This window comes from Sphaeramia orbicularis, chromosome 8 (genome assembly GCF_902148855.1).
Source record: "Sphaeramia orbicularis chromosome 8, fSphaOr1.1, whole genome shotgun sequence".
Classification (NCBI taxonomy): Eukaryota; Metazoa; Chordata; class Actinopteri; order Kurtiformes; family Apogonidae; genus Sphaeramia; species Sphaeramia orbicularis.
The window spans coordinates 41,027,881-41,050,102 of NC_043964.1; the positions used below are offsets into that span (position 1 = coordinate 41,027,881).

At 37.6% G+C, this 22,222-nt stretch overlaps 2 protein-coding genes across 2 annotated transcripts; both read right to left on the bottom strand.

Moving 5' to 3' along the window:
• Positions 1 to 1,145: 1,145 nt before the first annotated feature.
• On the bottom strand, positions 1,146 to 3,935 carry atf4b (activating transcription factor 4b). Its single transcript, XM_030141164.1, has 3 exons — positions 3,764 to 3,935; positions 2,656 to 3,105; positions 1,146 to 2,565 (listed from the first exon to the last, which is right to left on the bottom strand). Exons 2-3 carry the CDS (start codon positions 2,999 to 3,001, stop codon positions 1,553 to 1,555), a joined length of 1,359 nt encoding a protein of 452 aa, XP_029997024.1. The 5' UTR covers positions 3,002 to 3,105; positions 3,764 to 3,935; the 3' UTR covers positions 1,146 to 1,552.
• Positions 3,936 to 4,106: 171 nt separating this feature from the next.
• LOC115423491 (uncharacterized) lies at positions 4,107 to 13,718 on the bottom strand. The gene is made up of 12 exons (XM_030140329.1): positions 13,565 to 13,718; positions 11,248 to 11,346; positions 10,971 to 11,096; positions 10,732 to 10,878; positions 9,947 to 10,057; positions 9,731 to 9,853; positions 8,927 to 9,025; positions 8,108 to 8,230; positions 7,805 to 7,876; positions 6,600 to 6,639; positions 6,053 to 6,107; positions 4,107 to 4,995 (listed from the first exon to the last, which is right to left on the bottom strand). The coding sequence occupies exons 1-12, from the start codon at positions 13,568 to 13,570 to the stop codon at positions 4,251 to 4,253; spliced, it is 1,746 nt and encodes a 581-aa protein (XP_029996189.1). The 5' UTR covers positions 13,571 to 13,718; the 3' UTR covers positions 4,107 to 4,250.
• Between the last annotated feature and the right edge of the window lie 8,504 nt (positions 13,719 to 22,222).

The following is a 22,222-nucleotide window of genomic DNA, read 5'->3' on the forward strand; positions in this document are numbered from 1 at the left end:
CACATGACTGTCAGTTGATGTCTTACTCATGTGTTTGCAGCACACACTGGTCAGGCGGCCTCTATTATGGTCATGCATTTTGTTTGAAGAGGCTCCAGTGATGAACATCCACAGCCTCATTGTGATGTATTTTGAGACAGAGAACAAAGGTGGTCTGTTATGGAGACAAGTTTACAATACACACAGACTGAAAAGAGTAGAAAAGGTCATGAAATGGTCAGAACATACAGCTTTATTGAGTCAAAAGCCAGGTAATACTCAGTCATTAAATGTATAGTGTAGTATAGCCTTAGATTTAATTAAATACATGGGTTTAGCCCCAGGGCACCCATGCAAAAGAAACTAGTTTTACTCACTACTCCCAGACGTGGGATAGTCATACTTCTGTATTTTTATTCTCTGTATGTTCATTGAGGCCAAATGCGTGGTCATTTCTCTCTTTGACATTTAGTATTTGTGATTGTAATCAGTTTATGAGATGTAAATTGAATCCATGATGGTAGACAGAGTTTAGCGCCAGTAAACGCATGTTTCAAACCAATAATGTTCATCGTGATGAATGCCCCACTCAAGCACAGATGTCCTCGTGTCTTTACTCATCAGATGTCTGAAGTGTTTTATATTGACTATATTTAGTAACATACAGGCCAGTCTCTCAGTTATGGCTTGAGGACAATTTTATCTTTTGGACAGACATGGAAAACAATCCTTACTTTCTTTTATAATGAACGTGTCAGTCCTCTGGTCTGAGCAGACCTGACCTACCATTGTGATCTTTCAGTACTGGCCTCGCACACTTTGACATATATTTCATACCACTTGGTGATGGTCTATTAATACCTTGGTGTCTTTATCTCACCCTTTAAGTTACAACTTCCACTCTATTTTCCCACTCACTCATCACTTTAGTACAAATGCCCCCATCCAAGAGGTTCACTGTTGGCTGTATGGATATACATGTCTACTTCTGTACAATTTCTCATATTTTTTCATTTCAAATCTGACATATTGCTCACACCTGATAATGCTGATTTCCTTGTATCTCACATTGTCGTAACATCTGCATATGGACATTACTTTGAATAGCTGGACAGAAAAAATAGGCTGTTTATCCAACAATCACAGTATAAAGATCACACCAGCAATTAGGGTTATGACTCTTTATTAAGAGTTTAATACAGATTCTCAAGTTGATACATTATAATACCAGCAAGCTATACATAAAAGTCTTACAAGACATCCTAATACAAAGTTTATAAGGTCCAAGGGTAGATTAAATATACTTACAACACACAAGTTATCATACTGAATGGAAAATACTTGTTTCTATAGAACTACTCTGAATATAACAGCTTAAATATTTAATACCAGGTTAGATATCTAAAAAAGTATTCTGACAGACAATATCTTGTTTAGAGTATGCATTAAAGACATGCTGTGTGGATAAAACATACTGATACCCAGCATTAAGAGAGAAAAACATCTACAGAGCCCACTCTCTTACTTTTCCACTTCACATTTCACATGTTCATGTCATTTCTCAGTTTAACCACTAGGGGTCAGCACTCAGACCTTTTTTGATCCTGGCCAGGCGGACTTCCTCCATCAACTCTTTGAGGTACTCGATCTCCCTTGCCATGGACTCAGCCTTCTCCTTCAGCTCCATATTCTTCCTCTCCAGAACAGTATGTTCTGAGAGAAGTGCTTCCTGCTCAGCTCTCTTCTTCTGCCGATACCGGGTGGCTGCAGTCTTATTCTGCTCCATCTTCTTGAGTTTCTTGTCCTTCGGTGCCTTGAAGTGCAGCCTTTCTTCTCCACCTGTTCCCCGCAGGGACTTGACTTTGATGCTGGGGCTGCTGGGAGAGGACGGACCAGTTCTAAATTTGGGCTCAGGGTATGGCCTGCCTCTGGTGGACCTCTGTGAAGGGGAGACTGGAGGAGGGGATCCATCAACTGCTGATGTAGTGGTTACAGTGGTGGTGGTGATCCCGAGCTCATCTTTGGGAGCCAGAACAAGGACAATGCGGGTTGGTGAGAGGGAGAGTACCAGCCTCTGGACCTGAGGGATGACTGAAGCTACCACTGGCTTCACCTCTGACATTTCAACTTCACTCTCTGACACATCCACCTCACTTCCCAGGTCCAGGGTGTAGGTAGGGGAGGAAGACGCATCTACCAGTGGGGAGGAAGGGTCTGGGGAAACAGGCTCAGATTTGATTTCAAGCTCCTCTTGGGGCTCTGGGACACATGGGGGAGGAGATGGAGCCTCCTGCCTCTCGATTATGGATTCAGGTTCAACTGCAGGGACAACAGAGGTATCAGAGCAAAGTGTTGGAGAAGTAGGTGGAGGTACATCAGGAGAAGCAGAGGGAAAACTGGTGAGTGCTGGGGTTGACAGAGTGGGTAGGGAGTCAAGCTCCATGGGGCAGTCGAGGGAGGCCAGGAGGTCTTCTGGAGTACTGGATGATTCCTCGGCAGGACTACAGGAGCCAATGAGTGAGTCCAGGTCAAACTCGCTCAGGTCCACCCTCTGAGCCATCCAGTCCAGGTCACCAAACGCATCCTCTGTGGGTTAAGACAAGGGGCTTCATATTAAAATACTGCTACACTTTCAGTGACTTCTGAACTATTGTGTTATTTTAATTCATGTTATACCTTTGCCGTCATCTGCGACCGTCTGGGAGCACCTCAGCTGACCAGGGTGGTCCAACCAGGGAAGGGAGAGCAGGTCTGACTCGGGCCCAACTTTGTCCCCACGAATGAGGACAGCAGGCGGTGAGGGAGGAGGAGAGTAGAATGGAGGAGGGGAGGAAGAAGAAGACAGCGATGAGGAGGTGAGGGGCGACGTGCCGCCCTCCAGTGAGGCTCCTCCGTGTTGTTCTTCTTGGTCAGGGTGGAAAATCATGGAGCCCATGGGGTCAGCCATGGGAGAGGAAGGCCCCCAGAGAAGGGCCTCCATGTCTTCCAGGCCAAACTGTGAGTTTGTCATCATCATGGTCATAGTGGCTGTTGTTGGTCACAAATGGGGTGTGTGACAGTGATAGGAAAGCGTCGAACTCTTTTATGCTGTCGAATGCAGCAGTGCTGAGGGTTTCCTTGAAGGACCTGAGAAAGACAAAACATTGTAAAAAAAAAATTTATATTTTTGACAAAAAAAGGCAGCAGATTGTAGAATTGCTATCGGTCTTCATTTTACCACAATACTGCCCCCATCACTGCAATACACCTGCTGCAAGTCACGTGTTTCAACCCAGTTACTAGTCTTATGACTCTGACGTCATTTTGTTTCCAAATGGGTCACAGAGTCCATCACCACCCTCCTCCTCCTCCTCCCACAGACACACTTTGTTCTCAATCCGCCATTTTGAAACAAAAAGGAAACGAGCCATGCCCCGACTGCCACGTTGGCATTTATCACATTATCATCTGTCATAAGGACAACTTCGTTGTTTCAATAAAAATGTAACCGTTTTGTTAAATGTCGTCTCTAGGCTATCTATTGACACAGTTTTACGGCTCATCGCACCTACAAAATATAGCAATGTGTATCCGGCATTATGTCATCTTACCACATTTTTAAAATATATTTATATACAAACAGATGTATGTATGTATGTAACATCTTTTCAGAATGTAAAATTGTCATATTAAAATTTATATATTCATTCCTCGAGGTTACGTCTGGTGACTGAGGCTCCAGACTAGACACTAGGCCAGACACTTAACCACAATCAAAACGGTACAAAAATAGAACAATACTTACGACATTTTGCTGAATTAGAAGTGACTTCAGTGCACTGGCTGGATGCACTGTTTTGTTGGCTGCTGCTGGGTCGCTGCACACGTTTACACTGCCATTTCGGCCAAAAGAGCGATGTCCCTCAATGCTGTTATTCGTTTGTTGTTCCGCGAAGGAGAAAATGGCGCAGGGCGGAGAGCGACGGTAATATACGGCTACAGCATGAACACACCATATCCCTCCGCAGCGCACAGAGGCTGACTGTTAATCCGCCAGTGTTGTACATGAAATAGTACCTGACCAGAAGATATAATGTACTAGCATTTCAGCAAACTTTTTAATAGAGATAAAGCCTATACTTTAGGCATTGGAGTTTACAATATGATGTGTTTATTAAAATATAACTGGAATGTAAGGCATCAGGTAATCACCAGACAGAATGCATTATAAAAGCAGCTCTCACTCACACATACACATACATAAGACATGACAACCGCACAGTTTCTTTAATTCAACAAAACAGTTCCCACATATGGTTCAGGTACTCCATTTCATCCTGCAGATTTTCAGCGAGCAGGCGCACTCGACCAGAAAACTTGCTTTTGCGTGACTTCTTGAGTTTCTCACCATCCTTTTCTGAAAAATACTGATCCATTTCCTTTGCAAAATTCTTGAGCAACCATTCCGATGACATTCCCCCTGTGTGTGCAGCAGAATTCTTCCTGAAACTGTTCATATTACTGGCAAACACAGACTGTGACAGATGTGCCATCTTTATTGCATCAGGCTGGGCTCCTGCCCTCTGTAACCTGGCAATGTCGTACCTTCGAAGCTCGTTCATCCCGGAGAGGATAAAATTCAAACAATGTTCCATGTCCACAACACTTTCCTTGTATTCATTTACTAATTTCTCCACTGTACTCCTTTTGACAGCCTTCTTTCTGGCCTTGGCACCATGGGCACCCATGCCGCCTGCAGAGGCCACCATACCAGCCCCAACAGCAGTAGCAATCAGCGAGGCCCCCATGGTCACTGGAGCCAAGGCAATGCCCACCACTGCAATGCCCCCGCCGACTGCACCTGTGGTGCCTCCAGCAATGTTCATGGTTTTTGACGTCTTCTGCGCTTTGTCTAGTGTGTTGGCGATGGAGGTCAGCTCTGAGATGTGGGCCCGCAAACACTCACAGCGCTTCATCATGAGGAGGTTGTACAGACGCAGGGCCTTCTTCACATTCATGGCTGTCTGATTAAAGGATCTGCAGGGGACAGAAAAAGAAAAGGCTCTCTGTAAGTTTGGTTCTTGACCTTACTAACTTAAAAAAAAAATTAAATTAAATTAAAGGTTCAATGTGTGATAAATAGTGACAATCTTGCACTTAAGTTGTAGATTACATCCAGTTAAATAGTCTGCTTCCTTTTTGGCCTCCAAAAAAAGACCAGTTTTGATTTTTTCTGCTCTAGTCCTAGTTGAGAGAATATTACCTCTGACATAGTGGGTGTCAGTAATGCACCCCAAGGCTAGATGCTGCTTCCAATACAAGAAAAAAGGAACATGTCTGTTTCAACCCACAATATAAACAAGGTCTAATGTGAAGAAAACATCATTTTGCACTTAGAGCCTCCTACTCTACATGAATAAAAGCCTGAACCACCTGAATTCAATGTATACTAATTAGTATACACTGAATTCAGGTGGTTCAGTTGTTAAAAGGGGCTGGACTACAAAACAGAAAGGAGGAATATCCTAATATGGTTTAATATTGTGCTACATATCATTGCAATAAATGTTTTTATTTATTAAATAATAAATATTTTTATTTATTAAATTTTTTACTTCTATAATTCTGGAATATTTGTTGTATTCTGACCATTCTTCAATGCTCTCTGAGGAAGAAAAATCAGCCTTTAAAGAAATGCTGATTTGACATTTATTGTGAACTATTGACAACTGTCATGAACATATTTATCATGATAATATTTCCAATCCACATGAAAAGGACGTCCTACAAATTGTACTTCCGATGTGTTTCGGTTTCTTATTCTATATAGTGTAAATCTCCCTAAATCTTACATGGACCTTCAGTATTTTAGGCCTTACCTCCAGTACCTACTTTACTACATTACTCCATTTTTATTTATATAAGGTTATGTTGTCGTAGTATATTTTACTAGATCATTGTGGGTCACATATTGTTCTACTAGTGTTTCTCTGAAAATGTATACAATGAATTGAATACATATTGTCACATGACACTAACAGCAGGGAAATTCTCCCAATTTCTAGGAAGGCATTGATAGTTTTTGTGTTTTTACCTTATTTCCTCTTCAATGCTGGCGCCGTACACAGATAGAGCCATGTTATCAGATCCTGTTGAGACAGATCATCAATTAGATAATGTATACCTTCAAATAATTTAGGGACTGGAGACACTGGTTTATTTCTAGCATATGTTCCATAAATCAGAATCAGCTTTACTGGCCAAGTATGTGAATACATACAAGGAATTTGGCTTCGGTTTTTCTTTGCTCATGACGTACAATTCCAACATAAACCCAAACACACTTAAACACAGACCTAATATAAACAAGCATTTGGCTAGAGATAAGGACAAACAATGGGTTGAGAGTGGGTTTGGGACATGTACAGAGTACAAATTGGAGTTTCATACAGTGAGTGGATGTGTACAGGGATCCGGTCTATTAAAATATATGTTTATGTATATATTATTTACATTGGATTTATATTGTAATGGAATAACATATATTACTGTAAGTCTGCAAAATAAGATGGCACACACCAAAATGTCTTTTTTATATGTCAGGACACAATATGCAGTAGAAAATGTAAATTTGTACTTACTCGACACAATTTTCAGCCATTTTACCATCTCTGTGATTTCCTAAGGGATGAAGCGACATTTTCAAACTCACATTTTTTTCACGTTTGGTTAAAAATCTCTTTCTAGCTTTGTTCCGATTTGAAAAATGTATTTAAAATCAATAATTGTGCAATTAAAAGAGCATCTGTTTTAAAGGGACAATATGTTGTATTTGTACTTTGAAATTTAAAAACAAAAATGTCCTAAAATACATGAGTCAATAGATTGTTAGGAATAAACTCTGAACCTATGCCAGTGTGTTAGACTGCAGAGATATGAACAGAATATATTCACACTGATGGGCTGAGGATTTATGTGACCACTAGGGGGAGTAATGAGTCCTGAACTTTATTCTTTGTTCAGTGATACAGTCTTTGGATAGTGTTGGTTCGTTGATGGTTTTGGAACTTTGTGACTTCCTGCTCATGTTAAGGTTTTGGAATATCCATACTACACACAATCCCTTAAATGTCTTAAATATCATTAAAGCAGCGTATGACTTTCATCACAAATTTTTTTTCAAATTTGTAAAACCACAGTGATAGCCTAATTAACGCTAATCTGTCCTTCTGTGCTTATGCACCTGAATCATTACCCTCACGGTGAACAACTTCAAAGATGACTCTATCATAAACACAGTCCGCTTGTTTACATAACAAACCAAAATGTCACTCGGGCCTTTTTGGAATTTTTGTTGTGAAGTGCATTGTGGGAAGCGAAAGCAGTTTCTCGCAGATTCTGCCAGAAAATAAGCCAGATCTCTACAATGTAAAATTATACAGTCCACCAGGGTTGTTTTAAAGACTGAGTATAGTCGTTGGATGGAGGTAAAGGGGACATTTGGGTTCAACACTCACAAAGAGACAGCGTAATTGCTGCTGTGTGGAATTCCCATTCCCACAATGCAGTTCAGGACAAAATTTCTGAAAAGGTCTGAGTGACGTTTCAGTTTGTTATGTAAACAAGCAGACTGTGCTACTGATGGAGTCATCTTCGAAGTTGCTCACCGTGAGTGAATTGATTCAGGTGCATAAGCATAGAAAGACTAATGGATTAGTAATAATTAGGCTATCACTCAGGTTTAACACATTTGAAAAAAAAAAAAAAAACTGTGATGAAAGTCATACGCTGCTTTAAGCTTCAGATTGCCGAGGGTTACAAGTGAACTGAACCAGGTAAGTCATACCTCTGGGCCTCCTGTCATCTTCTGTTTTTGTGATGACCAACAATGGGAATGACGAGTTGAGCTCCGTTGCGACTAGTAAAGATAAAGGCAAACAGATTTATGGCCTCAATTAGAACATACAAGCACCTAACTACAGATTTGTCTGTCCACTAGACATTACAAGGTGTGTGTAAATTGTTATGTTGCTTGTTCTGATCTGTGTTGTATGGATTTTATACTTCCATACATTTTTGTAACACGTCTTTCAAACTACATTAGCAACACAGATGTATTTTGCACATCAATGTGGACTATCTTTCTCACCATCTTATCATCATCCTCAGGTAGAACATGCAGGTAAGGAGGAAGTTGTATTTCAGTGTACAGCGGCTCAGTGCCTTCTGAAGGTGGGGGTGGCGGACTGAATGGAGGAGGGGGAGGTCTGGCCTGAAACCATACACACAAATATTTCTGTTACAGCAGCAGGAACTGTTTGAGTACTGTCGTCACAAGATGTACATACTTTCTATCAAAAAAAACCCCAAACATTCAAATGCTTAATCTGGATACTTTAAACGTAGTTAGATACAAATCTGTAATAAAAAATGTATTAGACTGAAGATCAAGTTTACATGCCACAATATGTTAAGAAGTATTTGTGAATAAATATTATCTGTTTAAAAAGGCTTATAACTGTTAATGTTCATGTTTTCATGGGGGGATCTGTCCTTTTCAATTGTAGCACTCTGAGATTCACTGAATGAAAAGTGTATTATATATAAAATGTATCATTATGAGTATTATTATTTATTATTAAATAACTAACCATAGCATTATGTAAAGTCAATGCTTTGAAGATAATACTTTGAAATAGACAAAATGGTTGCTGCCTTCTCTTAGTTCCAAACACTAAAACAAAGGAACAGGTATATGTTTTATCTGTGCAGTCTCCTAAGAGCCTCACATACTTTAAAAATCTGCATTTCATGCTGACTGAACTTATATTGATGTTTTTCATTTTCCATGACAGACAGAGAAACAGATAGTGTCCAGTATGTTGTGTTTCATAACATGTTGCTATTTTGGCACCTTCTGAAATACGGTTCTTTCCTGTAATTGTCTGGTCCGCGATAGCTGTCATACCTGTGACGGTAAGGTTTTAAACAATGAGCCAGAGGACAGGTAGGCGGGCTTGGTTTGAGGGGGACGGGGTGGAACTGCAGGTTTGTCAGTGTCTTTGACCTGAAAGTCCAAAATATTCACATTGTTACGTACACCTACATAAGAGACACAACAAACCAACTGAAAGCATTTTCCTTTTCTGGGAACCAGTGACTATGCATCAATGTACCCATTAAATGTAATAATACAACACTGAAGATTCTCCATGCAACATTATTAGTATGTAAGCCAGTGTTATCAGCAAAATGAAAAGTCAAAAGTAGTCTTTGCAGTAAAATGGTTCCTGTTTGGGTTTTACTATTGTAAGATGTTGTTGATTTGTTTTACTGCTGCATTAATGCACATGTTACATTTTTCTGTTTTTAGGGGCTTAAGGTTAAGCTTATGTGAGCAATTTTACATAGTGTTGTGTAGTTTAATCCACAGTAATGCATCTTACTGTGAAAGATCATCTATGTTTGTAGTATCACTGTCCTGTGGGAACTATGCATCTCAGAAAAGCCCAGAAAAACAGGTCTGTTTTCATGCTGATGATACTGTTTTTTCTAGTAAATCCAAGAAGATTTTTAAAGACAACATTTAAACCCAACCCATACAGGAAGAATCCTTAGTTTATTAAACTGGACAAAAAGTACGTTATTTTAAATTTTTTCTGAGTAAAATGGAAATACTCAAGTTAAATACAAGTACTTAAAACTGACAGTACTTGAGTTCTATCACTGCTAATCATACTTTCTGTCCACTGATTATAAAGTAGGACTTTACTGTTTGATGGTTTGTCCCATTGAGCATCTCTGGATCTTCATATGGACCAGGTGGGACGGGAGATTGTTGGTTGGAGCAGGTGGAGAATTCACTGGCTCTTTGGTAATCCTCACTATTACAGGTCTGTAATTTAAAAATATGCAAAAATACTGTTATGAGTTTGATTTTTGTGTAAAATTTGATATAGAAGATGTGATCAAACTAAAAACTCTGTACCTCAGATTTTTGCCTAGAAACAGAAAGTTTTCCTCCATAATATACAGAGGGAAGAGGGGGGCGTTCAGGCCGAGGAAGAGTAGAAAACTGTGGTGTTTCACTATTGGATGTCTACAGAAATGAAAAAGGTTAAAGTTCATATAGCTTCAATTTGTGAGAATGTGTTCATTATTATAAAACCATAATGCTCTTTCACAAGATGTGTAACCCATAAAGACCCAAACAGCCACCGGTGACCAAAAGCATCCACTAATCTAAAATGTTTAATACCTGTTGATCCACTAATCCTATCAATGCATGTAAATAACTGGTGTAAAGTATAGTTTGTCATCTTTTCATAGTCATCAGATATGACCCATTTGGACGTTCAGAGGCGCCGTAGTGAACGTCATCTTCTGCAACATTGATTTTCACAACTAACACTCAGGGAGTTTGATGAATGAGTGGATGGAGACACTTGTTTTTGCATTCAATTATTGATATCTTTGCTGAAAAAGTCACTTTTACTTCAGTTTTTTTCTGTTTCTGATATAATAACCTTTAAATTTACAATGAGATTTCCTGAATATCCACATGATCAGTGAATTCATTATGGGAAAGTGCATGATTTACACTGAAAAATGACAAATACAGAGGTGAATATTATCATAAATAGTGATAAATCACTTAAAAAAAGTTTGAATGTAGAGAAAAATTCATTTAGAAGCTGCCACAAAAGTAGCACTGGGTCTTTATGGGTTAAAATGTAATTTCATTGTTGTGTTGACAATGTTATAATCATGTACCTCCACAGTATTTGAGCTCGTGCAGTGACCATCAATAGTTTCTGAAGGTTTACTAAATGTTTGGTGCGTCTTCTTCGGTGGTGAGGGAGGTGGACGAACAGGGCGAGGTCTCTTATAGTCTTCAGAATATTCATTACTGCGTGAGCTCTGATGACGAAAAGACGTAGAAAAATAATAAAACGTACCGTCAAGAGTTACCTGTGTTAATAATGTCACATTGAATAAAATCTATGACTCACTGGTGGACGGCTGGTTTGTTCTGCAGAGTTGATATTATTACACTGAGCATTTAATTTTAATTTAGTCCTGGGACGAGGGACAGGCTTGACTTTAACCTCCGGCTGGCTTTCATCTGTTATAACAGGCTTAAAATAGAGAAAAACATCACAGTTAATATATTTGAATCCTCTAAAGATGAAGACTGGAGATAACTTGCAAATACCAGACAGCAAAAATACTTCGACAGCACAGGCATTTTGCTTGACAACAGCTGAAGAAAAGGTTCCCATCTAATACCTTGGGTGCATCCAGGTCTTCGTACATAGGCTGCAGGGTGTCATAGGAGCTGGTGATGGCAGAGTTCATCATGTATTTGGTTCTGCTGGGTGTGGATGGCTAATGAGGTTTAAGAAAGACACAAATGAATTCTGGAGGCTTTCAAGCTACACATATTTCTTGGAGGGAAGGGTACAATATATGAATTAGGACACAGGTGTCAAACATGCAGCCTGGGGGCCAAAACTGGCCCACCAAAGGTTCCAATCCAGCCCGTGGGATGAATTTGCAAAGTGTAAGTTAGGGCATCAAACTCAAAAATAATGTCATAATAACCTACAAATAATGACAGCACTGATTTTTTTTCTCTTTGATTTAGTGCAAAAACCATTAAATTATGAAAATGTTTACATTAACAAACTATCCTTTAATAATAACATGTGAATAACTTGAACAAAATGAAGAAAATTAAGTACAATTTTAACAATTTTCTGCCTGTTACTACATGTTGTGTGCACATGTACAAATGATAAGTCGAGGCATAATATTGATAAATTGTACTTATTTTTCTTAACAAATTCTGTTTTTTTCAGGTTATTCACATCCTTTTTGTTTGGATAGTTTGTAAACATAAATATTGGCATAATTGAATGTCATTTTTTGCACTAAAACAATTTGCAGTTGTCATTATTTATTGGCTATGATGTTAGTATTTTACTGGTCCAGCCCACTTCAGATTAAATTGGGCTGAATGCGGCCCCAAGAAGAAAATGAGTTTGACACCACTGGACTAGGAGTAATGCATAATTGTGATTATGCTGACTTAATGATTTTGTGACTGAGTTGTTTTGTAATTGTATCTGTCCGAATGTGAATGCAGCAATGTGTAGCACTGTTGTCCAAAACAAATTTCCTGTATGGGACAATGAAGTTTATCCTGATCCTGATGCATGTGACCCTGGCCCTCCTCCCCCACCCTCACCTGTCTCATCTGACTAGATGGACCCCCTCATGTGCCCCCACCCTACTGCATCTTTACAGCCTGGAACTACATCTGCATCAGTCCTGGTGCATCTATAGCCTGTCTGTCCATGGGAGTGGATCTCTCCTTCACTGTGGTTCTCCCCGAGGTTTCTCTTTTTCCCTCTGGGTATTTAGCTTACCAGCCGATAGGCTGTAAGCTATTGTTGTCATGCAGCCTCCGGCGGCAGCATCTGTCATCGTCTGTCGTTGTCTGTCGTCTGTCGTCATCTGTCGTCCGTTACAAAAATTTCAATCGTCTTCTTCTCCAAAACTACAATTCCGAGTGACTTCAAACTTGGTGTACAGGCTCTTTATGATGATGTCAACAAAAGTTAGTGAAATTATTTGGGTCCGGCTCTGATTCTGGATTTGGTGTGACTTTGAAAAATTTCCCCATTATAAGAGATAGGAAGTGCCGGTAAACTACAGGGCCATTGGTCCTATTTTTGGAGTTTTTCCTTGCAGAGAAGGAGGGTGAAAGGACAGGGGATGCCCAGGACATTTATCCAGTTCCTTCATATACTGTTTATTTGACTGTTTTCATATGCAACTAATTCTGTAAAGCCCTGTGAGGCAACCTTGTTGTGATACAGGGCTCTACAAATAAAATAAAATTGAACTGAATTTATAAATATACCACCAGTACCTCACACATAAATATGAGCATATATCTGTGTATTTTTGAAGCCATGTGAGTTCGTGAGTTAGTGTGCATAACTCCAGTCACTTGACCTGATTGGAAAGTATTCCTAGATGGATCTGTCTGATAAATAAACTGGTCTTGTTGTAACATTTCTGGCTAAAACCCAATCATAATATGAAATAGAGGAAGCAAATGGACAACTGACTGAAAAATGAATGATGTCCTAATCCTATTAGGCTTCTGTGCATGCTCCTCTATTTTCACTTTACTAGCTTGCTGTGACACCCAAACAGCAGCAGTTGTTGATGTTTTTAATATCACCACTGTAGCCATCCCTGTGCTTTTCACCAGTGATAAGTCAGGCTACAGATAAATAACTACCATAACTTTCTATTGTGACAGTGTAAAACAAATTCATAAGACACAACCACAACATAAGCTCAGAACAGACATGATGAAGTAAATCACAACTTCATGTAATACACACGTTTACAGCAGTGAAGTCTGTTTTTTGCTGATAGACTACTGACAGGTAAGCAAGTGATAATAAACACACAAAACCAGAACCACATTTAAGATTTAAAGTTATATAACTCTTAAGCCTAATTATATTCTAAGACAATAAAGCATTTATTTAACAATTTACCTACAGTGAAATATGTTAATTCCTACCATCATTCTCCAGTTTAGAGGCTGGTTTGAACGCTCTCCTTCATTTAACTATTCCATTTTCTGTTCGACTGTAACACACCAACATGTATGTGTTCTTATGTTTCCACAGATGCCATGGATGCCTGCTCCTCCCGCTCTCTTTGTGTCATGCTCTGTCTATCATCAACTAAATGCATCTAAAGGTGTGTGTGCCTGAGAACATGTATGGGTGTGTCCTCATTTTGTAAAACTTCATATGCATAATTAGATGAATCTAGAGAAGGCCTGGTCTGTGTATGAACACATTTAAACATCAGCATGTACACATAAGAACAAGAACTATGTACAATTCATATTTATTATCCGAGGAGTTACTTTAAATATAACAACAAGAAGATGAATGCAAATTGAAGCTATAAATTTGATTTGAGTAAACCTCAACCAAAATTCATCCATTAAATTTAAATTGTAATGATTTACTTGGAAAGGATCAGGTTTGTTTTTAATTGTGAGAAGTCTGATTTGTTGTGCATGCGTCAGTGTGTATGTGGTGAGGATTTCTGGTTCAACAGGACAAGTGAGTCTCGGTATTGTTCGTTGGTTTATGGCTGTTTTCATGCTTTGTCATCTAAAGGGCAGTTTGTTTAACAGCGGTGGATGACACACCTCCAGTTTTTATGAATATTTTGAAACGGAATATTTTGAAACGGAAAGGCTCAAGTGCCGGAATGGAGTTTGAAAGATAGGGGGTTTTACCCGAAAGGGAAGAACAAGCGTCACAGAATTGACTTATGGGAAAAAGGACACTTCAGCCAGCCACTTCTTACCAGGAAATGAAAGTCAGAATATGCCATTTTAAATCTTTTTGGAGTGACCAACTGTACATGTTTTTAAAAACAGATTTAGGAGGTTACTGCTACTGGAATATGCTCAAATATGAATTAATGCTGTAACCCTTTTCTTTGCCCATATGTATCTTGTTTTAAGACTGTTGGTGACTAGACCACTTGGACCTTGTTAGGAGTAGGGCTTAGATTAGTTTTAGGTTAGGCGAATTAACACTATTATTAATATTAACATTATTTTATATTATGTATGCGAGTGTGTGTGAGTTAGACTGTGGATCAATGTGCTTATTATGTAAACCTGTTCTGTGTGAGACTGTGAATGCTTGAAAAGGGGGGGGGGGGGGTATTTTTGGGTTTGTCTTACTGTAAAATGTGTTGCGTTATTGTTACATGTGGTATTTATTTCTTTGTGTCTGGGCCGCTCTGAAAAGCTCTTCAGCTTCCCACGGTGTCCCAGTTCACATGATGTAAATACAAAATGTAATATTCTTATACTTGGATCTTTTGATATATATGTGAATAAAATTAATAAATGAATGAATGAACGAATGACCACATAATCATAAATAAGATACATGTGGGGTTGGAAATTAATATTGATGCACAAACTGTAAAATGTTGTTCCAATATTTAAAATGACAATTTGGACAATAGCTGATGTTATTTTCTGGTTGTTTATTTTGTTATTTATTCTTCTTTTTGTGAAATGTTTATTGTTTATTAAAGTCTGTCAGCCTTTGATTACATGTTCTTTGAATAAGCACAAGTTCATTTGTTGGTTTAATAAAGTCCTGTTGCCCACACATATGCATTTCTCAGTATCTTTTTTAAGATACAATATGGAAAAGTTTCAGTGAAAAATCAGCTTTTATAAACCAAAGAGTTAGTATTTAGTGTGGCTTCCCTTGTGCACTTAACATGTCTTTAACCATTTGTTCAAACAATTTGAGATTTATTGTATTCATTTTCTGATGTTTTATACCAGGTTTCATTCATCACATGTCAGATGTTTCTAAATGTTTCTGCTGCTGGACAAGGGTCACACTAAATACTGAACTTTAACCTGTGGAATCTATTTAGATCAATTTCTTGTTTGTCCTTTAAGGCTATGCACATATTTTCTGTATTATTTTGTCGTAACTAAAGAAATGAAAATGAGAAATAAACATGTATGATTTCAACCCTGCAAAAACAACAAACCTAGAGGTGGCCTAAGACTTTTTGCATATTACTGTATATAAATAAAATATCTTCAAAGTAACAGAACAAATAAGTATTTGCCATTGATTACCTGACAATTTATAGCCTGACACTAAAATTGACTGATTTACAGTAAATATTTGCTGATACCAATGTTTGCCCAATATATTAGTGCTTTCCCCATTGAAGATTTTATTAAACAGCATTTTAACTGCCTCCATGTTCTTTAAAGTGTCTAATGTGATTGTATTATAATGGTATATTACAGTGGAATGTCTATTTGTGTTGGTGTTGTGTTAGTTCTTCACTGATACATATGGAGTAAGAGCAGTAATTTCTTCTTTTTTCACAGGGTGTGTGAACTTATATACAAAATTTGTCTTTATGGTTGACATGTACTGAATATATTTTCAGAGTAATTCAATTCAGTCGAACTCTGAATGATTCAAAAACACTTTATTCGTCCCCAGGAGAAAATAAGGCTCCCAGAGTAGTACAGAAAACAAGAAACCACAAACATCGACAAATCAAGACATTTTTAAGATAACATAGACTGACATCAGAACAAACATAACTGTAGGTGTTGTAATGATGGCACCGGTCAAGTATCAATAGATTCAGAATAAAAGGAGTGAAACCAAGTTGAGGTCACCGACATAGAAAAGACCAAGATACAGTCTTGGGTGAAAATGTCAAATTCTAAGAATTAATGACAGAATGGGGTTTACTCAAACATTTACTCAAAAATATCTCAGAGCAACCAAATCTACTTCCGAACACGGTCTGCACATTACAGTACATTCACTTTATAGAGTCTTCCCATTTGAAGGTTTATGTGTTTATTGTATATATGTAAATAAACCAAGACAAATGTCTGAGGCACATAATTAAAAAAAAAACAAAACTAGAAGCACTCGGAGAGCGCAGACCTCCACCAAGGCTGATCAGTGCCCCCCCCCCCCGTGGGCCCCCCGTGGGCCCCCCCACCCCCGATCACCACCAAATTTTAATCATTTCTTCCTTATCCCATTTCCAACAAACCCTGAAAATTTCATCCAAATCTGTCCATAACTTTTTGAGTTATGTTGCACACTAACGGACAGACAAACAAACAAACAAACAAACTAGAAGCACTCGGAGAGCGCAGACCTCCGCCAAGGCTGATCAGTGGCCCCCCCCCGTGGGCCCCCCCACGCCAAGGAGGTTATGTTTTTGCCAGGGTTTGTGTGTTTGTTTATTTGTTTGTCTGTCTGTCTGTTTGTCTGTCCGTTAGTGTGCAACATAACTCAAAAAATTGTGGACAGATTTTGATGAAATTTTGTGGTCTGCGCCCCCCCCCCCCCCCCCCCCCCCCCCCCCCCCGTGGGCCCCCCCACCCCCGATCACCACCAAAATTTAATAATTTCTTCCTTATCCCATTTCCAACAAACCCTGAAAATTTCATCAAAATCTGTCCTTAACTTTTTGAGTTATGTTGCACACTAACAGACAGACAAACAAACAAACAAACAAACAAACAAACAGACAAACAAACCCTGGCAAAAACATAACCTCCTTGGCGGAGGTAACAAACAGACAAACAAACAAACAAACCCTGGCAAAAACATAACCTCCTTGGCAGAGGTAATAAAACTATAGACCAGTGTAATGAGATGGAATTGACCTATTAATGCAGGGGTGTCAAACTTATTTTAGTTCAGGGGCCACATTCAGCCTAATATGATATAAAGTGAGCCGCACCAGTAAAATAATATAAACCATAGGATAAGAATTTTGAGTAAAAAAAGTAAATTCCGTGAAATAAAAAATACACTTAAATATGCTTAGATATTCTACAATATACGCAAAAATACACTTAAATATGCTTAAATATTCTACAATACACGCAAAAATACACTTAAGTATGCTTAAATATTCTGCAATACACACAAAAATACACTTAAATATGCTTAAATAGTCTGCAATACACACAAAAATACACTTAATTATGCTCAAAAATCCTACAATACACCAAAAAATACTTAAATATGCTTAAATATTCTACAATACACGTAAAAATACACTTAAGTATGCTTAAATATTCTACAATACACACAAAAATACACTTAAATATGCTTAAATATTCTACAATACACACAAAAATACACTTAACTAGAAGCACTCGGAGAGCGCAGACCTCCGCCAAGGCTGATCAGTGGCCCCCCCCCCCCCCCCCCCGTGGGCCCCCCCACCCCCGATCACCACCAAAATTGAATCATTTCTTCCCTATCCCATTTCCAACAAACCCTGAAAATTTCATCAAAATCTGTCCATAACTTTTTGAGTTATGTTGCACACTAACGGACAGACAAACAAACAGACAGACAGACAAACCCTGGCAAAAACATAACCTCCTTGGCGGAGGTAATTATGCTCAAAAATCCTACAATACACCAAAAAATACTTAAATATGCTTAAATATTCTACAATCCACACAAAAATACACTTAAATATGCTTAAATATTCTACAATACACGCAAAAATACACTTAAATATGCTTAAATATTCTGCAATACACACAAAAATACACTTCATTATGCTCAAAAATCCTACAATACACCAAAAAATACTTAAATATGCTTAAATATTCTACAATACACGCAAAAATACACTTAAGTATGCCTTAATATTCTACAATACACACAAAAATACACTTAAATATGCCTAAATATTCTACAATACATGCAAAAATACACTTAAATACGCTTAAATGTTCTACAATACACACAAAAATACACTTAATTATGCTCAAAAATCCTACATTACAACAAAAAATACTTAAATATGCTCAAATATTCTACAATGCATGCAAAAATGTACTTAAATATGCTGAAATATCCTACACTACATGCAAAAATACACTTAAATATGCTTAAATATTCTGCAACACATGCAAAAACACATTTAAAATTCCGTGATTGAAATGTTTAGATCTACGAATTGTACTTGAACATAACATGAACAACTAGAAGCACTCGGAGAGCGCAGACCTCCGCCAAGGCTGATCAGTGCCCTCCCCCGTGGGCCCCCCCCCCGATCACCACCAAAATTTAATCATTTCTTCCTTATCCCATTTCCAACAAACCCTGAAAATTTCATCCAAATCTGTCCATAACTTTTTGAGTTATGTTGCACACTAACGGACAGACAAACAAACAAACAAACAAACAAACAGACAAACAAACCCTGGCAAAAACATAACCTCCTTGGCAGAGGTAAATATGAACAACCTGAAAATTGTTTAGTAAAATAAGTGCAATGTTAACAATGTTACACCTTAGTTTATCATTTATACACGTGAACCACAATTTATAAATCACAGTGGATCTACAAATACACAAAATATTAAATAACAGGCAAAATATTATTAAAATTCCACATACTTATCTTTAGACATTTCATTTGATTGTTAATATTTTCAGTGTGTCAAGCCTGCAACCAGACGTTAGTCTGGGTTTGTCAGTCTTTCTTGTTGTTTGTCGCTTCCGGTTTTATTTTGTTAATTTTCCCTCATGTGTCATGTCTGTCGTCTTTACTTCCTTTCCCTGATCGTGTTCACCTTTCCCCTGATTACCTGTCTCCGCCCTGATTTGTGCCACCTGTGTCTCGTTGTCTTCCCTCCCTTTTGTGTATTTAAGTCCTGTCTTTTCCCCTAGTCAGACGCCAGTTTGTATTCTCTCGTAGATACTGACCATTGTTCTGATCTTGTCTGTTTGTCTGCTTTCCTGTTTTTGACCTGTTTTGCCATCTCGATTTTTGCCTTTTGCCTGCTCCCTGTTGGTTTTGTCTGCCTCATCTGCCTTCCTGGTTTTGACCGCCTGGCCTGACTTATTGGTACGTGAGTTTGTCTATCCCTTATGTCCTGTTGCCCGTCTGTTAGCTTACCCGTGCATGACCTGTTTCCGTCACTGACCTCCCTCTGCTTTTCCCTAGTCGGGAAACCGGCTCCGGTTACCGAGCCGAGCAAAGGATTCACGTCCTCAGCCCGGAGGATGAATCTGAAGAGGATTTCTCCATCCACTGTCCTCAAGATTGTGTCACTCATTATCATTATTTATCTGTTTGTATATTCAGTGACAAATAAATCCTGTGAACTTTATTTTCTGCCTCTGAGTTCTGCATTTGGATTCAGTGCCTGTACTAGTAGCCTAACACAGTGTAATTTTTGCATTTCACAAATTCACCCCACGGGCCGTATTGAACCCTTTGTCGGGCCGGATTTGGCCCCCGGGCCGCATGTTTGACACCTGTGTATTAATGCAAAACAACTGCAAGTGGTGTAGGTGGCATAAATAAGACGATAACAAAATGTAGTTCAACAAAAGAAGGGTTAAAAATATATATATTAGTAATAAAGTAGTGATTAAAAACTGGACACAACTGTGTGTGTGTCACCAGATTAATCCTTGTGCAAAGTTGTCAGCATGATCAAGGAGCATATTATTGTCAACACGCTGTTTAACGCAGTCTTCAACTGTTTTCTCTCCTAGATTTTTCTTCAGTGCTGATATTCCCTATCATCCTCTTTTTTTTTTTTTTTTTTTACTTAACAACATTTGAGTGTACAATACAAAATTTTAAACAAACAAGATGTCAAAAGGGAAAAAGCATTTGAACATGTAAGTTTAAGAAAATAATGCATAGATTTAAAAATACAAACCATAATATACAAATAATAGCAAAAAAAAGTAAATAAGAAATAATAAATCTGACAAATATAAATAAATAAATGCAACAGAGAGTTCAGTCAGTATTAAAGAATTGTTTATAAATAGCCAAGGTGTTAGTGCTTTTTTTTTTTTATTATAAATGAATTCTAAAGCTTTAATATAATTTTCAAATTCTAATAGGAAGATTTTAAAATTTGGGTGTGTTTTATAGTATATTTGTTTTTATGTATATGAAATTTTCCAAATAAAAAAAATAAAAATTTTCCAAACAAATTTACAATAAATTCTAAATTGTTATTATCATGTTTAAAATAAGTAATTAAATTTTGGGATGTTATATTTATTTTGTTACTTTTAGATATGATATAATTTTCAATTTTGGACCAAGAATTAGAAGAATGTTCACATAAAAAGAATAAGTGTAGAGTAGTTTCAGATTCAGATTGACAAAAGTTACATATTTCTTCCACATCATAAAATTGACACAAAATAGTGTTGGAGGGATATATGTTATGTAAAATTTTGAGATGTAAAATTCTAATTTTGTTTGTAATACAGTATTTATACAGTAATGCTTTTGACCACTCAATTTTAGAAAAAGTTGAATTCCATACTGCTTTACCTCGGGGAAATTTTCCTCTTTTCATTCAGTGCATTGCGTATATGTCTGTTATTACAGCTCGAACTAAAAATATTAATGCCATTAATCAATAAGCAAGGTTTATTTGTCTGTGTTGTTAGATAACTAAGATGATTTTTCATAAGTAAGACAATACCATTAGGGATTGCTTTGAATATGTAGTTGTATTCTTTATTTGGAATTGGAAACAAATTTATTGTCATGAATTGTTCATATCTTAATAAGTTCCCATCTTTGTCAAAGAGGTCATTAATGAAAATAATGTCTTTGTCAATCCAGCTCTGTAAAAAAATGATTTCTTTCTAACAATGATGTTTTCATTATTCCAAATAATAGCTTTGTCTGGAGAAAAATTGTGTGTATAGCAAAGTTTCCAAGAAAGTAGAGCTTGTTGATAGAATTTAGAAAGTTTCAAAGGGAGTCTGGTTAAATTGTAATCACAAGACAATAAAAAATGTAAACCTCCAACATTTTTAAATATGTTGTGTGGAATAAAAAACCAAATAGATTTAGGAACCTTTAGACATTCCTTAATCCATTTAATTTTAAATGTGTTGTTTAAATCAATAAAATTCAATAACTCAAATCCTCCCTCTTTTCTAGATCCTGAAAGTATGTCTTTTTTGAGGAGATTTTTTTTTTGTTTTTCCATGCAAAATTGGTAAATAACTTATTTATGTCTTTAAGGGTTGAATCTTGAACAAATAGTGACAACGCAGGATAAACAAGCCTTATTTTGCCATAATAAACTCCATATATGAGGATTTTATAGGCCTTTTATTTTGAAATGTTACATCAGATTGACCCCAAATTGGGTGGGGGTCTTCCTGGAGTGGTCTTCTACAAGACTGAGGTGGAATGAGTCTGTGGAAACTAGCAGATTTCCTGTAATATTACTCAGAATTATGCTATAATATACTATAGATATGAAGATTTTACAGGGGTTTTATTTTGAAATGCCACATAAGATTGACCCCAAATTGAGTGGGGGTCTTCCTGGGGTGGTCTAGCATAAGACTGAGGTGGAATGAGTCTGTGAAAACAAGCAGATTTCCTGAAATATTGCTAATAATTTTGCTATAATATACTATAGATTTGAAGATTTTAGAGGGGTTTTATTTTGAAATGCTACATCAGATTGACCCCAAATTGAGTGGGGGTCTTCCTTGGGTGGTCTAGTACAAGACTGAAGTGGAATGAGTGTGTAAACTAGCAGATATCCTGTAATATGAATCATTATTTTGCCATAATAAACTCCATATATGAGGATTTTATAGGCCTT

What these genes read in the sequence shown, in the direction of transcription:
- LOC115423491 (XM_030140329.1), bottom strand. An exon ending in AACAAACCAGCCGTCCACCA is followed by an intron (nt 10,879 to 10,970) that starts GTGAGTCATAGA and finishes TTTCGTCATCAG; the next exon opens with AGCTCACGCAGTAATGAATA. An exon ending in ATGGGACAAACCATCAAACA is followed by an intron (nt 9,026 to 9,730) that starts GTAAAGTCCTAC and finishes TTGGACTTTCAG; the next exon opens with GTCAAAGACACTGACAAACC.
- atf4b (XM_030141164.1), bottom strand. Translation starts at nt 3,001, where the DNA reads ATGACCATGATGATGACAAACTCACAGTTTGGCCTGGAAGACATGGAG. An exon ending in GGTCGCAGATGACGGCAAAG is followed by an intron (nt 2,566 to 2,655) that starts GTATAACATGAA and finishes CTTAACCCACAG; the next exon opens with AGGATGCGTTTGGTGACCTG.